The 18,606-nt window shown below is 31.2% G+C and overlaps 1 protein-coding gene across 1 annotated transcript in view; it reads left to right on the forward strand.

Moving 5' to 3' along the window:
* LOC118181532 (synaptogenesis protein syg-2-like) overlaps nucleotides 1-18,606 on the forward strand; it is a 349,639-nt gene that overhangs the window by 260,189 nt on the left and 70,844 nt on the right. The window contains exons 4-8 of the mRNA XM_085814611.1: nucleotides 8,218-8,328; nucleotides 10,900-11,100; nucleotides 13,139-13,429; nucleotides 15,265-15,555; nucleotides 16,412-16,699. Of these exons, the coding sequence (XP_085670737.1) occupies nucleotides 8,218-8,328; nucleotides 10,900-11,100; nucleotides 13,139-13,429; nucleotides 15,265-15,555; nucleotides 16,412-16,699 (1,182 nt within the window). The remainder of the gene's footprint in view (nucleotides 1-8,217; nucleotides 8,329-10,899; nucleotides 11,101-13,138; nucleotides 13,430-15,264; nucleotides 15,556-16,411; nucleotides 16,700-18,606) is intronic.

Consider the following 18,606-nt stretch of genomic DNA (forward strand, 5'->3'; position numbering starts at 1 on the left):
CGAAATTCCACTGTTTTGCAACCGTTGCAAAGACGTCTTTATTACGGCTTTGCAGATGAGGTTTTTGTCGCATATACGTAATTATTGCGTCTTTCTCGGGTTATAGTTTGGTTGTGAAAGCATCGTTTGACGACGTCTTAACGACGACCAAATGTTCGCAAAATTCTACTATTTTGCAACAGTTGTGAAAACGTCGTTATTATGTCCTTGTGTTACACATTAATTTATGAAGAAATATATGCTTTTCTTCTTTTTTAAAATTTTGTATTCCTTGTATTTTTCTAACTATTTTATCATTAAACTATTTTATCATTTCCTGAAAACCAAAAGATAATACAATTTTTTCTCTTTAGACTAAATATGCATAATTAATAATAGATTTAATTATTTTCTGTACTTTAAAGTATACTTTTTAAATTTCTCTTTAGACTAAATATTCATAATTAATAATAGATTTAAGTATTTTCAGTACTTTAAACTGTATTTTTTAGATAAATAATCGTAACTTAGAATTTGAGTTAAGATTTCATCATTTTTTTTCTTAGTCCTTTAGCATGTAAGTGAGAGTAATTATGAAAGTGGTTATTATAAATATGTAACAATAATAGTAGGTTTTAAGTACATAAAACTCAATCAGACATAAATAAAAGCTATATATGTGGATAAAGAAAAGAACGTTTCCGATTATAACAGCATTTGTTTCTGTTAAATCTCAGAGACATTGAAAATTGCCCCTGTCATGATAAATCAGGAAGCGGTTCTTAAGGTAACATAACACGTACTTTATCTGAACTCAAGTATAAATTTATTCGCGTTTCATAGTAAAAAATATAACCATTAACTTCTATACCTCCAAGATATGCAAAAGAAAGACTTTATAAAGTAGCTAATAAATTTGATCAAAACTATTTAAATACAAAAATATACTTAAATAACTTCCATTATTTTTATCTAAAATGAAATAATAACCTAACAAAGAACATACATGACAGCACTATTTAAGAAAAACATGAACTACTCGTAGTAGTGTTTGAAAGTATAAATAAGCAGAAGGAAGGTAACAGAACTAAAATTTCCAACTAATAAAAAATTATTTGTGTTTTTTAAATAGTAAACAATTAAAAGTGGAATAATTATGGATTGCAGTATTACTAGTAGTGCTGTATCTACTTATTTTTAGATTCTACATTTTAGAATAGTGGTAGATTACAATGACTATTTCATGCACTTTTTATAGTCAATAACTTTCTTTTTGATTCTGTGCAGAACTAATTTAAATAATACAGTATACTATAGTAAGCTAAGCACGTTAAAGTAAGCTCAGTGTTAAATATCACACAATGAAACTTTTTGCTTCTATTTATTATGAATTTCTTTTTTATCCCAAGCACATAAAAATTAAGCGAAGAAAATAGAATGTACTTAAATTTAATAAAAAATAAAACCTAATTTCCAACATTAATTTATTGAGATAATCTAATAAACTTACATAACGGCAATATTTAAAAAAAACGCGAAATACACAGTGTTTGGAAAAATAGATATCAAACGAAAAGTAATAAAACTGAAATTTGCAATCAATAAAAAATAGTGCTTTTAATATTACACGATTTAATATCACATAATTATAGATTACAATATTTCATAGTAATGCTAATGTTTCCTTAAGACTATTTTTTCGATCATATACGGATATATATATACACATTTTTATACATTAATTCGGAGCACCAACCTTTCACTATGAACATAATAATCGATTAATAGGAATGATATACGATAGCACTTAGGACGTTATAACCGAAGCTCAACGCTAATCCGCGTCTCCAAATATTGCACCGCTAGAACTACTGACGATTGGAGAACACCACCATATAATTTTAATCATCGGAAATATATAATTACCGGATAAAACACCAAAATAAGACTATGGACGATTGTAGTACGTTGCATTCGATATTTTGTAAACGATGTATCCAAAATTCAAAATTTTGGTGTCGTCTTGTAGAGCAGGTATTCACAAACAACGGTATTCTCACGATGATTTCTCCTCAATTCAAAATAAACTGGCCATCATCCTGTACATCGCCCTCTTTCTGTATTGAAACTCTTTTAATTCCGACGGTGAATTAGAAAACCTTGAAGAAAAAATTCACGAAAATAAAATGGAGTGTGAACGAAATTGCGCAGTTAGTAACTTGTTTGAGTACTAGTACTTGGACGCACGAGGAAAAACATGAATTCTCTGATGATCACCATTGATATACAATGATTCGCTGTGTTTGTGTGATATTTTGTATTGATTACAAAAGATCAGCTTTCCAAAGATTATATTCGTATTTATTTTTTTAAACGTTTTTTTTAAATTTATGCCTTGCTTTTATCTATATTCATGTAGAAATGCTTATGTAAATATTAGTATGCCTACATTTCAAAACTGTGTATTCTGCTACAGTCTCTGTATTTGTAATATTCTATTTATGTACATGTATAACTATTTTGTTTCTTTCCATGGATGCAAATAATGTAATGCACAGAATTGAGTTGTCTCAACATATTACCTGTCCTACTTCCCTGCTAGACCTTTTGCTATTAATTTGCGGAAACGCTACCTTCTTTTGATACATACAATAGATTTACGTCTCAATCACAGACCTGGCCTTGATAGGACAAAAACGTTACTGTCTCCTTTTCCCTCATCAAAACAAAACTTGGATTCTGACCTATCTCGCGGTCAATGCTCAATGTGAAAAGATGTTTCTATGCTATAAATACATGTTTTCTTCTGAAATGTTTGCTTCCTGTTTACTAATTTTGCAGTTCCAAAAGTTACATGTTAAGGTTGCTTCCTGTTTACTTATTTTACAATTTATAAATTTGCATGTTAAAAGATCTTTATATGAATGTTTAACAGATGTTTTACTTTAAAAATGGATAAGAAGAAACTGAAACTTTCTATTTTAGTCAAAATTTTTTTTATAATTTCCGTAATTTTTACATTGAACAGCTGCATATAACACATCTGCTATAAATAAAATAACACATTTGTTACTTTATATTTCTTTCATCATTTTTCTCCTGTTAGCATTGTTGTGATCAATATTAAGATAATTTCTACTAATTCGGTTACAACATTTCATTTGCAGCTATCTCGTAAAAGCTCTCTCTCTACCTCATATTATCCGGAAATCGCACTGTTAGTTCATTAAATGGCTGAAACTCGGTTGCAAATTTTGATTCTTCTGCTGGTGGCGGAAATGAAGTTTTCCCGGACTTCATAACTTATGGGCACAATACATTCATTCATTATGTCCTTCCGTTAAATCTTTCCCCCTATTCCGTTAGTCGAAATGGGTCGTAATATTTAAGTTTAATCTTAAACGCTGCTGTTGAGGCACCATGCGATAGATATTGATATTTTTTATGAAATTCTTTAAATTACTATAAATAAAAACTTTTAAATTTTATTCCGCGACGATTTATATATAAAGCGTGATGTGTGTTATCAAATTCATTAGAATTACCAAACTTTGAATTCTAAGTAAGTAAGTAGGTAGCATTAAATATTAACACAAAATTTCATGCGCATTTTACGCGCAGTTGGATTAAACCCAAATGGGGAGGGAGAAATTTTGATTCGCGCATTTGGAGTATACCCCAAGACATGTATTAAGTTTTACAAGTAAAATTTCAGCATAAAGAATGCATTTTTTCGTAGTGATAAAGTTGGCCGAATTTAATTACTGTTTAGTTATATAATGCATGACTTGGTACTGGTTATCAGTAGTTAACAGAAGTTTTGTTATAAACAAAGTGAAATTTATTTTTCCTGTTTCCGAATATTCTACTTATTCAATTTTTTTATCACCCTCTTCCCAATTTTGAGCAACGTTGCTCATTGACCTCAGGTGATAGACAATACTTGAATATGACAATAAGTAATCCACTGATCATTGAGAATATGATTTTTACTAGTTTACAGTAATCCTAATCGGGTTGTAAAACAGCGCATTTCTTCCTCATAGCTTTTAAAACAAGATTAAGATTCACTTTGACTTTACTAAAATCTTAGGAGCGCTCTTTTTCAATTAAAGTTTCAGACTACAACAATAATAAAATATTCCTGAGAAACTGTAATATCTAACCCAGTGATACTTAAGCCTTTTTTTTTTTTTTTTTTTTTTTTTTTTTTTTTTTTTTGTCGTGGCACACTTTTAAAGATTTGTAAACGATAATGTAAAATAAAATTTTGTAAACGATAATGTAAAATAAAATTTTGTAAACGATAATGTAAAATAAAATAATGTGTACTACAAAAACATCAGTACGTTTATTAAGGGATTATTTACAAGTTAGTAATAACAATACTTTTAATGAGAAATTTGAACTTGATGTTTTTTGATGATTTCTTTTATATTTGGTCGTAAAAATGACAATGCTACTCTCATATTATCTATATATATATTATATATATTGAAATACATATCATATATATTATATATATTGAAAATCCGAATTCACACAAATAAGATGTAGAAACCTGTAATAATATTTTTAAAGCTTTTTTGGACATCATGGGATAGTCGCATCTAATGTTAATCCGAAAAAAATTATTGATTCTTCCGAATATTTTAAAATTAAATCTCGATTATTAGAAAACAAAATTATTTCTTCCTCTTCGTTAAAAGTTAATTCAAATACAGAAGTATTCGGCACTAAAATCGGCTTGGATACCAAAATTAGCAGGTTTATTAATGTCTTAAGGGGTATCAGAAAACCTATACCAATAATGTTAAATTGGCCACTTTCGATATACCTTTTCTCAAAATCTGCTGTAGATACAAGCTTGAAATTTTTTCTGTAATTTAAGTATACCTATCTGATTATACGGAAAGGAGCTTTTGAAACATTTTGAATTTTAGAGTAAATTAAAGGATATTTTGTTAGGCATAGTAAAATTTAGCACTTTTCTCACACAAGAAAATTTAATTTTTTTTCTAAGTTTATTACAAAAAGCTCATTTCAGTAATTATTAGGGAACCTAATAAATAAGCCATAAAAGTTTAGATACCTCTGAGCAAGTAGTTCCTGAGAAAAGGTACATCAAGTATAAAAAAATCACGTTTGGAGAAAAACGCGTTTTTATGTAAAAATCCTCATTGATCAAAGCAGTAGATGAGAAATTAAACCTAGATCTTTTTACAGTTCTAATTTTCATAGAGATTAAAAAATGGTATTTTTAGAAAGATAAAAGTATAGAGAATTTGAAAATGCAAAAATCCGAAGTCACAATTTTTTGAAGATTTTGGGGTGCCAACTCCCCTTAAAAACCGAATCTCGCCAATTCCCATGTGTACCGTATTAAATCCGTTATTATTATTCTCAAGTGTATCGGATTAAACCCATTATAATTTTTACTATATACATTTCTAAAATTTAGCTGCACTGTGGTTGAGAATCACTGATCTAACCATTAACGAAAACAAGGATTAGGCGCTTTGCTTGTGTTTGATTAAAGGGAAGAATTTGCATGTTCGCTTTTTCATTATTATTGTTGTTGTTGTCTTGTCCATATTACAAGGAACAATGGTTGCCACAACCTTCTCCGAAGAGAGATTGGACTTTTCCCACTCCCAATTATGAGGAAGACCCCTGCGAAGGGGAACCGAGGGTCTTCCACCCCTCTCAACTCCCACCAACTCTATTCAACTCTATTCAACTATACACGAAAGGATTTTTGACTCGCCGCATATTTAGAGTGTCCCCATTCCGCACCGACACTATACATTTATAAACATACATGTCTTCTCCGGGATTCTAACGTCGACCCTTCAGTACAATAGTAGGCTTCCCTAACTACTATACCATCTGGGCGACCGCTTTTTCAATCCCATGCTTTACTGACTTGCCTTTCTACTAGTTGAACTGTACTCCGTAAGTATTTAGTAATTACTTAGAACTTAATACACTTCAGCCTTTCGTGAGTCAGCCTACTAAGAAAAAGCAGAGGATAAATCGTGCGGAGGAAGGCCTTGAGCTTAATGTTGTACACTTCTTTTTCTGAAGATAATTTGTGCAGTTTTCAGATTAGAGAGAAAGATGTCATATTTTCAACATTTATTCAGAATCTCATTACAGAATCAAAATGGTACTCTGAAAATTTCTGATAGTGTTATGTTATGTATTCGGCCAGGCTCAGATTAATATTTTTATCTTGAATTTTGAGTTTACATATGATCCTTAGGAACATATCATCCTTAGGATTTACATATCATCCTTAGGAAATCTAGCTTTAGGTAAGGCAGAAAAGCTCATTGCTGAGAACATTGTGGAATTATAAAGTTTTTAAATGCATTTCAAATGCGATGATCACACTGGTAATGGAGAATTTGCTTCAAAGATTGTGTATAGCTGTAAAAATTTGTTTTATATGCTGAGTGTTTGCATTCGTAAATAAGACGATATTACTTCTCATTTTCATCTTGTTTGTCTTTTATTTGCAATGCACTGGCCCAGACCGTTTTCGTCAAGTTACTTAATATAATGTCATATTGTAGATTTTATATATCTTCAGTATTTTAACATGGTAGACTTATAGAATTCTTTTAATATAACTTCTTGAAGAATAGCAGGAAAAACTGACAAAGTATCGCTAGCTGCATAATTTAAATAAATAATTTATGATTTTGAATGATTTATTTAATAATTTTATACATAATTGTATAGTTACCTATCACAGGTAAATTACTTTTTCACTAGATCATCTATCAGTCGCAGTACGAAGTTTGGTCTCCATACTAAGTTCCACGCTATCAGTCTCAGTATGAAGCTTGATGTTAATCCTAAGCTTCATATTATAAATGATGGTATGTTCCCCAGAATAAACGCTATCCCATCCCCAGTTTGTAAATTAGGAAATGGATGCTTCACATTTGAGTCGCTTCCCTGCAATTAATGCTGGATTACTCTGGAAGAGATGATTAGAGGCGAGATGCAATGTAGATTTGTAAATGTATTGTGGATTCTTTTTTTAGTTTTGCTGTTCTCTTTCATCTTTGTTTGTTCTGTTACAATTATCGTTTTAATCTGCTATTAGAAATTTTTTTTTAAAAAGTGTTTCCCAGAATTCGCAATTCAAGTGTGATTACTGAGATTTAGGCACCATCTAATTGCTACTTTATGATTGCTAGAAACCATAAAATTGCTAGAAATCAAGATTTGTTGTCACAGCTATGACATCTGGCTGCGCTAGGTTTGAATGTCAAAGTGTAAATGCTATTATTCAAAATGGTATCACGTCTGTTAGATAATACTATGCAATAGCAGTTGTCTTCTTTCAGCTTTTCAATTATTTCAATGTGGGCCTACTCAGAGTGGAGTGGCATTCATTTGAAGCAAATCTGTGTTCCATATCCTTACAGATCGCTGCTTGCATAAACAGAAAAGGTTAAATGGTAGTTCTTTTACTTGGTAAACCGGCTAATTGCGCATTTCCAGCGCAAACTAATATAATTATTAGTAAACAGTAAAACTGCAGTATAAAATTTTTTCCACCGTTCATTAATATTTTGATCTTGGCTACTTGATGCCACAACAGATCACAGAATGAGAAATAGCAGTTCAAAAACATCAATTTAGATCGAATTTAGTCATTAATAAATAAAAAATAGCAATACTTTAGTTGCACAATCGTGTATGAAAACTTTATACTTAAAACGATTATTCGTTCGTTTCTAAAAGTATATTATCTTAAAACGGTATAAATTAAATATTATAATTTAAAATGGATTTTCGTTCGTTTCTAGGAATGAGAGAGATATTTCAGGATTTAGACCATGGTACTTCCAAAATTTAATTTCAGGTTTTAAGCAGATTATTCAGAACTTCAAAAACTGAATGTTTCCAATACCTTAGGTCACCAAAAAAAAAAAAAAAAAAAAAAAAAAAAAAACTTTTAGTCTTTAACAAAAAGCATTCTAAAACACTCTTTTGAAATATAAAATAAAATTACATTCTCGAGAAATAGAAAGTGCCTAGAAATCTTCTTAAAAAGTGCATTTAATGTCAAAATTATAATTAAGAATTACATTCAATAAATACTCTTTGCGCGGGTTTTTCCTTTTCTTATTTATTTCGATTAGTTTAATAAAAATATTTTTATTCAAAATGTAAGGCATCTAATTAAATATCATGGCTTGTTTACATTTCTGTTTGCAGTTCCTCCAGAGAAATTGGTAATTAAAGATGACTTTGAACAAGAAATTGAAGACGTTGCGGGACCTTTTAAGGAGAACTCTAATGTAACGTTAGCATGCGAAGCTCAAAAAGGTAATAGTCTGCATACTGATCTATGTGATAATTGTTTTCATATACCTCACATCTAACTAGATACAACTTCTCTTTTGTCATGAAATTCGTTGTTACGAAATGCCATTGCTACGTGCATTTAAAGAATATTATATGGTTAACTAGTAAGTGCATGCCAAAATGAAATTTTAGATATGTAAGCGATGGTATGTTTTTGATCAAGCATCTTCAATTAATTTAATATGTTATGATTTAGCATATAACATTATTTAATGCGATCACGTTATGGCACAAGAATGAAATTTTCTGTGTTCTTTAGTATGTTTCCAAAATCTAATTCTGCGTATTCTGCTTTTGTAAGAAAAATTTGTCTGCACAGTGCGTCAAAACAGTTTCATAATGAAGTGCATACAAATTCAAAATTTAAAGAAAATATTTTTCTTAATTCATATTTTTTAATATACAGTATTTGACATGATCTTACAACTGTTTGACCCTTTGTAGAATTTCTGATTTAAAATACATTTTAATTTTGTAATTACGGTTTTCAGAGTCTATTCAAAACTACTGGTGTAATGAATTTTGAGATGAGACTTCAAATCGATGATATAGTTGTCAGGAGCCAAATGTGAGAATAAGGGCTGTGGTTGGCAATTATGATACTTTCCGTTGCTAGAAAGGAAATATATGCTTTTCGAGCTTGACATGCTGAATTTTCTTGAGAAGTTTCTCTATATGTATAAATATAAAGTTTTCCGTGTGTGCTTCGGAAAAAAATTAAACCATTTGTGAATCATCTTACTCTAATAATAATAATAATAATAATAATAATAAACCTCAGCAACATGTAAATAGATAGTTCTGCATCCGTGATGAAACTTTGCCAGCTCGAAGGGATAGTGATTGCCTCTTGTCTCAGAATCATACGTAAAGAAGCAAGTATCATCTTTAATCTGAGTTTGTTTGAAGCTTTTCGAGGTCTTTGATAGTTTACATGACTGCGACTCTCATGGGTCGACGTAGTTTACAGCAAACATTCATTGCTGTTCTTTACTCAGCTTTCGAATCCACATGACATCGAATTCACCTGACGATTTAATGTTAACTAAATCAAAATAAAGGTTTAGTTGCACAAAAACTGTCTACATGAGCACATTATATTTGAAGGAAAGGAAGTTTATGTGCCATTTTAATAAATGCTATCAAACGTCATTAGGCTTTGTTTGCCGGAATTTATTTTTTTTATTCCTGAAACTTTGTCCACGCTTTGTGTATTTGAGCATTATTAGAGGTATTTTGCTAAATATTTTTCAAAAAATGATATACCAGTCATGTATTAAGCGGAATCCAGTGATAAATAATACTTTTCCAGTGAAATAAGCATGATGACTTATGATTTCATTTGTTTATTAAAGAAAAAATATGAGAGAAGAAATGTCTTATTTTTATGTCACTTATTCTTCTGTTTATAATGGTTATACATTTACACCTTCGCTATTCTGCTTCTGAGCTACTATCGTCTGAATCGCTAATTAGCCACTCATACAGGTTTAGATCTGTCATTCTAAAAGTATCTCTCTTGTATTCACAGCATATTAAACCGTAATACTAGATCTGAATAAATTTACAAAAAATCGCAGCGAAGGAAACGCAGAATAAAAGTGGAACAGAAGGAGAAAATGTAAACTGATATAGTTATTTGGTGCTTACTATTTTCCCATTCGACCATTTTCGGCAAATAAAAACTGTCGCTAAATAGCGCGATTTAATTCCAAAAATGGATAAGCGTTACGTTTTCATTGCTTCTTAAATGCCATTAAAGAATTTCGGTAGTTGAATTTATTCCGATTAGTTTTAATAAATTTCTCAGATATTCTCAACAGATTTCAGATGTTTCTCAGATATTCTCAAAGCTTGAGCTCCTATTTATTTAAATTTTTACTATAACTTATATATCTTTATTATTCAACTAAATAAACAGCATCCTTGGTCACTTAATTAAAAAACTAATCTCTTCGTTCGAACTTCTGATGGAATAAGTGAGACAAGTTCGGAAGTTCTCAGTTAACTTTCACAATGGATGGGAAAATATTAAATAACAAATATTTTATTGGGATTTCGCTTACAAATATATTTCTTAGTAAGTTTCTTGACACTTTTTAATTAAAAAATAAATCATATTTTTATATTTCTAATTTTCTTGACAGAGTATTGAAGAAAATCGTTACATTTCTTGTGCGAGAGAAAATAATGCGAAACTGAATAATAAATAAATGGGAAACTATAAAAGCTAGCATATTTATATGAACATTATAAATTTAGTTTGATAAGCAGTCTTTTGTAATGTTTTACTGACATTTCGGTGGCTGTACATCAATATTTTATCGCCTTGAAAACATTACAGCTAAATAATGATCTAGCAATGACTATTACTACGTTTTACTTTCATTATTAAATGTATTTTAGCTCTTTCCAGTCAAGAAGCTATTATCACTCACCACACAGTATATTACAAAAGTGATTCACCCTCGTTTACTGGATGTACATAAGGTTAATAAAATAATGATAATTATACCACTCAATGTTTTACAGGTTTTCCTTTACCTAATGTGACGTGGTGGAAAGGAGATGAATTGTGGGATGACAGCTTTCATAACGAGTCTGACAGCGTTGTCAACTACTTAGAGTTGTTTGATTTAAAAAGAGAGGAGCTTTTTGTTACTTTCCAGTGCAAGGCTGAGAATAGTAATCTCACTTTGCCTGTCACTAAGTCTATCATCATCGATTTGCTTCGTGAGTTCCTTTCCTTTATTCTTAAACCTTTATACAAACAAGCATAATTTATTATTAATACATCAAACCAATTTTAAATAGGGAGATTATTGGAGCTACAATAAATGTTTAAATGGTATATTTTGTTATAGTTCGTATGGAAAATAAGAATGCTGATATGCAGTTTTAACGAACTTCGTTTAACACTAAAAAATGAGATTGAAAACTTAAAGATCTTTTAGACTGAAAAATACGCATAAATTTTGCACATAAGAATGTAAACACAGAAAAATGTTTAAAAACATTCAAATGTTAAGCATATAAAAATCAAAATGGTGCATATTACATCCGTTAACTTTAAGTAAGCACAAGAAGACAAAGAGTAGTTCTAGTAAAATTATTCGGTTATGAAATAACGCTATGCACAAAGGCATTTTGTTCGATGATAATACGGACAATACAAAAATCAATGTACCTTTAAAATATTGGCTTGTATATACCTTTTGTCTGCTTAGAAGTTCGCATGGCACGTTCAATAATATCAATTTCACAATGGCAGGCTTACATTCGCCAATCTTGCGGGTTCCATGTATAAAGCATTCTTCTTCATACAAGCCCAGAGGAAGAGTGAGCTATTAGTTTCGAAACGTATAGAAGAGAGAAACATTTAAGTATAATATTAAGTTGCTCATTGGAATGAGACATCACTTTATTTTATTACGTAATGTTTAAATCAATATTATTTATTCCGTGGTTATACTATATTAAATAATACTGTCCTCTTACATTATAAGGTATTATCGCATTAACACTGAACAACATTCCTAAAATGTATTCATTCCTGAAATAATAATTCAATCTTGCTAGCCTTTGAGAAATATTTGAAAGGCAGGCCAAAGGAACAAAAATGCAAAAGAATATAGCTTAACCACTTTTATATCCGCTGAATTTGGTTTTCAAATTATACGTAATTTTTTTCCTTTCTGAATTGATTCCTTGCGTTCAGGAAGAGCAGTAAAAATACAAGAAGAAGACAGTTTAATAGACCTAATCTGCTTAACCCTTTGCGACGCAGTGTGTCCAGTCTGGGCACACCTAAAAATTTCCTTCTGTACGCACAGAAGAATTGAATGAAAAAGGATTTATAGGTTACTATAGATTACTCTGAACCTTCTTTATTTATAGTAAATGGCAGCTCAACACTTACCAGTCCATATATTTTAGCAATGTTTAGTTTTTTAAGACCCTCATTTTTCAAAGAAATCTTCGAGATTTTTTAGAGTATAAAAGGAATTGTTTGAAAAGTAAATTCTATATTATTTCTTTTGGCTGTTTGCTCATCTCCTCAATCTATATTAGTGTTAAATTTTTACCTTGAAATATTGCCTAAAATCAAACGGCGAATCCTAGGTGAGTCCAGACCGGGCTCACCGATAATCTAGGACAACTGAGATTCTGTATTCTTTCTTTCTCCGCCTCTCAACGGTCAGTTCATTGACAACAATGCTCGTTTCAGCACTCGTTTCGAAGCTCTATTCAATCAGTGTGCCATTTTGGGCACGCTCACAGAATTAAACGATAAGTGCTATCTTCACAAAATTTTACTTGTGTACTCCTCTATGCCTAAATAGACTGCCTACTTTTTTTTTTTTTATCAAAACTCGAACTTTAAAAAGTAACTTGCCGGGAAATGTTAACCTCTTTTATATCCGCTGAAGTTGATTTTCAAATTTTATGTAATTTTGTTTTTTCCCCCCTTTTTGAATTGATTCCTTGCGTTCAGGAAGCACAGTACGAAAACAAGAAGAAGACAATTTAGTAGACCTGAATTGCTTAATAAAGGTATTAATTCACTAAGCACTTTGTTTTTTTTTAATATTGCGCTTGGATCGTGGATCGCTAGATAAAAATGAAGAACGCGATTTTCAATCTAATGTAATCTCTACGCGTTTTAACCACATATGTTTTTTTAAATAATTGATATTGTTATACCATTTTCATTGCTTGTATGAAAATGAATGTTAACAGATAACTACAAATACTTTTTATTTTATTACAGTCTATCCTTTGACAGTCACTCTCATAAATAAACCAAAGTGCCTACATGCATGGAAACCTGCTGAAATCACATGCAGTTCTCTGGGATCCCGCCCACCAGCGAAGATCTCTTGGCGTTTGAACAAAACTGTACTAGCAGCTCATGCAGAAACCGTCCATGATAACATCACAACCTCTGTTCTTCACTTCTTGCCTAAGCCCCAGTTTCATCTACATTCACTTTCTTGCTTAGCTTCAAATCCAAATTTGCAGAACAATTCTTTATACGACGTTTTATTGCTCAATATCACATGTAAGTTGACTTTGTCCTTTAATTATTCTTACGATTTCTGAATAAGAAATGTATAATAAACTCTTTAAAAATAATGAAAAAAATGAAGAATAATCTACATTATTTTCGTTCACAACAGAATGTATTATGTATAGATTTCATACTCCATGGATGAAATAAACTGGAAAGACCTCAGCTATAGAAATGCCGATGTTTTTCTAGCAGAATTATTATTCACGATATACTGCAAAACTGAAGATGAATATTTCTAAATTTTTAACTGTAAAAAGCTAACTCACCAATACTAATTTTTGCGATACATAAAATATATCACTAAAGTCAAGTGATTGTGAAATAATGCATGGACCTCTAAGGTCCCAATCACATTATGTTCCCGCTACGAGAGACTTGACGTCAAAAGAGACAATTCTCAAAACCCGTACATTTCTAGAAAAACCACGTAGCTAGGTTACCATTTTCATTTACTACAAAGACTTGAACACCAAACAGTAATCGATTATCGCTCAGATTGGATCACGTGATCTTTCAGAAGCAGAGCTGTCGTCTGATCGGTTGATCTCTACGTGTGACAGATCTCCAGCCATAACATTTTAAGCAACGTGTCAAAAAATCCCACGTAGCCGGTACGTTGTTTCCGTAGCTATGCAGGATTTTGCTTCCAGCGGTGCTGTTGTTTCTAGGAATTCTCCCGTTTAAACTAGTGCTACCAGAATCTGCTTGCTCAGAAAAAGTCCCGTCTAGCAGGTACCGTCGCTAGATGTGATAACCTCTTAAAGTGATTGTAAACTAATGCATAGGTATTAGTCTCAAAATTGCGTAAATGAAAAGAAATGATATTATATTCATGTTCTGTAAAATGGAAATAGCAGTTTATCGACAATTAAATTAAAAACAGTTTTTACTTTCATAAAAATTGAATTTATTCATAATGGTTTCTTTCGACTTTATATCATCTCTTAAGTATTCGCTTGGCTTATAAGAAGATATTAACACGTTGACTGCCGCGCGCATTTGCTGTTGGCGCCAACATGAAGTTTTTACTATGCTATGTATATTACGTTGAAATATTATCTACAGAAGATAAGATGAGTTATATAATCGTGTTTAATGCATTTTTCGTGGTGGTGGTTACCGGTGACCGCCGAAGTGCTGCAGATAATTTTTGCTATTTATTATTCTTCAAACTATCGTAGTAATTAAGGGTATTATTTAAAAAATTAATAGTATCGATATGTAGTCTAGCTATGTAGTTTTACTATTGGTCGCGTCGCCGGTCACCGGTATCCTCCGACGGGGCTGTAGCTAAGTCAAGTGCCGGTCACCGGTGATCCCTACGACAGTCAACGTGTTAAGATGAATGAATATACCTGTTATGTTTGGCCTGGCACGGTTGTACTATTTTTTAAAACTTGCTCTTAGAAATGAGACACGTACATTGGTGTATGGCATGAAATTTGCGTGAATATACTGGGTGTAAGACAGTATGGAATATGAGAACACATTTAGAATAACTCGTATTGAATAAAATTTGTAATTCATATTAGATGTAATTAATCATATTTCAGTTTCCAAAATGTTACATTGTATATCCTCCTGTTACTGGGCTTGGATTCAGAAATATATATGTGTATGCATGTTTGTTTGTATGTATGTATGTGCACACGTACGTACTTATATACAGGCATGTATAACTCATGCATGCGTACTCACACACGTTTCTGAATCCGGTCCCGATAACAGAAGAGTACCTTATATTCAATAATATAACTCCGTGAGTTATGATGTTGTTATAATAAAAATTCTTTTATTTGTTTTAATTTATATTTAAATTTCAGATGTACCTCAAGTGTCTCTTCGCTTAATAAAGGAAGAAATTAATCAAGAACCAAAAGAAGATGACTATTTAAGATTGGTATGTGATGTGAACGCCAATCCTCCCGTATCGAAGCTTGATTGGCTCCTGAACGGTTCAACACTATCTCACAACGTATCAAAAACAGATATTGTAAATAACAACATATTAGTATTCAAGAGATTAACACGTCACAACAGTGGTCGCTACAGATGTATTGCAGTAAACGTAGAAGGGAGAGGTCTCAGCGAAGAACTGGTTCTCAATGTTAGCCGTGAGTAAACAACGTGTGAATTCATATTCTTAAAAAACAGAAATTTATTTTATTTGAACTTTATTTTTAATTTTAAACATGTTACTACAAATTCCTATGCATCCAGTAATTCTGAAGCATTTCTTTTTCCACACCAATAAAATAATAATAGTATTTACTATAAATTAACTAATAAATTAATTTTAAAGTAATGTATAAATGCAAAATGCAATTTAGATTTTATCCGTAATATATTAGCAGCAGATTTAAAGCTGGATTATCTCCAAACTTCAGTTAAATTTCTAACAAAATGTTAAATATTCTTGTCTGTAGATGGATAAATAAAGATATGTAAATGTATGGAAGCCTTGCTATATTTTAAAATGCTTATCTATGCATGATGCATGTACGTTAGTTTACGAAAACATTTTAATTTGCTCTGTTAGATTTATTACAGCTCCAAATTCAGTGTTTCATTCACATATAACAAAATAAGGTTTTATATATAATGACCACAAAGGTCTTTTCTAGTTTGTTCTCCTTTCTTTAATTATACATACATATATATATATATATATATATATATATATCTAATAAAATTCTACGTTTGTAAAGATTAAACAGCCGGTTAGATTATCGCAATTATAATTGTTAGTTTAAGCTATAATATTTACATGAATTATGCAGTTACGTAATAGAAACTTGATGGAAACCTGATGGAAACTTGTGATTAAGAGCAATCAATTCATTGCTCGCATACATACCGTATATTTTATCTCTGATCTGAGCTCCGATATAGTGTGTTTGAAGTATAAGTTTATTTCAGGAACTTTAGGTTTACTCTTCCTCACTAACATCCAGAAAAATATTTTTCCAGATGCCCCAGTGTGTAAAAAGAATCAACAAATAACGTATGTGGCAGGACTTCACGAGAAGATTGCTATTCGATGCGAAGTTGAGGCAGTTCCTTCAGAAGTTACGTTCAAGTGGGAATTTACGAACACCATACAGAAGCACTACAATCTTCAACACACCACAGAAGGCTTAGTCAGCACAGCCATCTATACACCCATGTCCGCTGCAGATTACGGAACACTTTTTTGTTGGGCAAATAACAGTGTTGGTCATCAGCTATCTTCGTGCTTTTTTACCGTTGTAGCACCAGGTAAGATGTAACTTTTAAGGTCATTATGATAGATGGTCAGAAAAAAATGATAAAATTCCTAAAAATAAATTTAAATGATCATATAATCCTGTCATTACACAGAATATTTCAAAATGCCAAACAACTGAATATGATTGGTTCGCCGTAGAGCACATACCCATACATCTGTCAAAGACCCATACCCATTTTTCATATTACATCCATATTTTCATTAAGAAAGGAATCAATATGTTTTCAGAATATAGTAATTTCGATTCGTATTCGATTATTTCGATATTCATTTTAGTAAAAATATGAGAAATTTAAATTTTCAAAAGAGACCAACAAGAACTGTATTCTAATTAGTTAGTTGTTCTTCATTTTATTTTAAGATATTTGGAAGGAGGGAAAATATAGGTCTATGTAAAAGAGATCTTGAAACATTGGGCCCATTTATTGAATCATATTACTTTTTTACGATGAATAACAGTTAATTTTAGTAATGGCGCAAAATTTACGTTCAAAATTCAAAACTGCAATTTTAGCTTTTCAATAAATGGTAATTTTAAAACAATGCTTAACACTTTTAGTTGCCGATAGTGTTGCCAATATCTTTGCATATCCCATGTTGTCTTACTGTTCGAATGTGATAGAATTGCATCCCAAAATAAATTTATAAAGCATGACAAATGATCTAATTTCATTGAAAAATAATTTAAAATATATCCATTGCAAAGCGAGTTTTTAAAAATTAAAAATACGTTAATTGCAAAACAGTTGAAATGATTTATTCTAATGTTACTCGTATGATTTTCATCAAATATTTAAATACAATTAGCATTAATTTATATTTTCTTTATTTCGTAATATGTTGCTTTTTGAATTTTCTAACTTTCTTCGTCTGGTTTGTATGAGCTTTCCCCAAATCTTATTCATCAAACCATATTCAACGAACTGACCCGGTACTCTTGGCATAGATACCCTATTTCCGCTCTTTTCTAAAAGACTTGAATAAATGTTTTCCTAACGCAGAAGCGCCTGAGTGGCCGAAAAATTAAAACCGCTAAACACTGGTTATCCGACACGGCTTCGAACACCAACGAATGGACTTGCTCTACGGGCGATTTTGTGTGTTTCCTTATGCGTGATATGAATGCGAATTAGTTTACCTTAGAAAGTTCTCCTCGAAGACTTTTTTCCTTAGGTGAGATAACCCTCTCGTGCTTTGCCCAAATCGATCAAACCTCTCGTAGAAGACATCTTACTGAATACTGCTTCCAAAATTTTAGTACTCGCAGCTGCCAGAATATGATAATCCCTTCCTCAGATTTAATTTATGATATCTCAGGATTCTATAACGATGGATTTTATACTGTTTTACTGATTACACTAAGAAAAATATCTTCCACATTGACATTTTGTATTCAGTTATATTTAGTGCTACTAAGATGTATCGCATGAAAAGTATGACTGCTAGTAGTTCACAATATGAAGTACGTTATTTTGTTGACTAATTAAATAGGAGCCATTCTGCGTTGAAAAAGTCAAGACAGAAATCCAACCTTGCATCCGCTTCGAAACATATTTTTCAATGTTTGAGTACACAGCAAAATATCCAAAGTTTGAAATTTTGTTTAGCTTCTTAGAACTCATAAGAGAGATAGACGAAATATTATCATCCATATTTACGTGCCAGGACGACTAAGAAAAGCACAGAAACATACGCAATATCAAAGAATTAACAGTATCTTTAAAGCCAACCAAAATGATAATGGGTATGATTGTATTATAAAGAGCAAATCATAAAATGATCCTAATTATAATGCAATATTTTATATATGTTATTTTCCTAATATGAGTAGGTGTTCCTAATTTTCTGAACTTCCATAATCTTCTAATAAAAAATGTTTGAGGGAAACCGGCTTATA

The sequence above is a fragment of the Stegodyphus dumicola genome, chromosome 4 (assembly GCF_044657685.1).
Source record: "Stegodyphus dumicola isolate Sdum_Otavi_A_Nest chromosome 4, ASM4465768v1".
NCBI lineage: Eukaryota > Metazoa > Arthropoda > Arachnida > Araneae > Eresidae > Stegodyphus > Stegodyphus dumicola.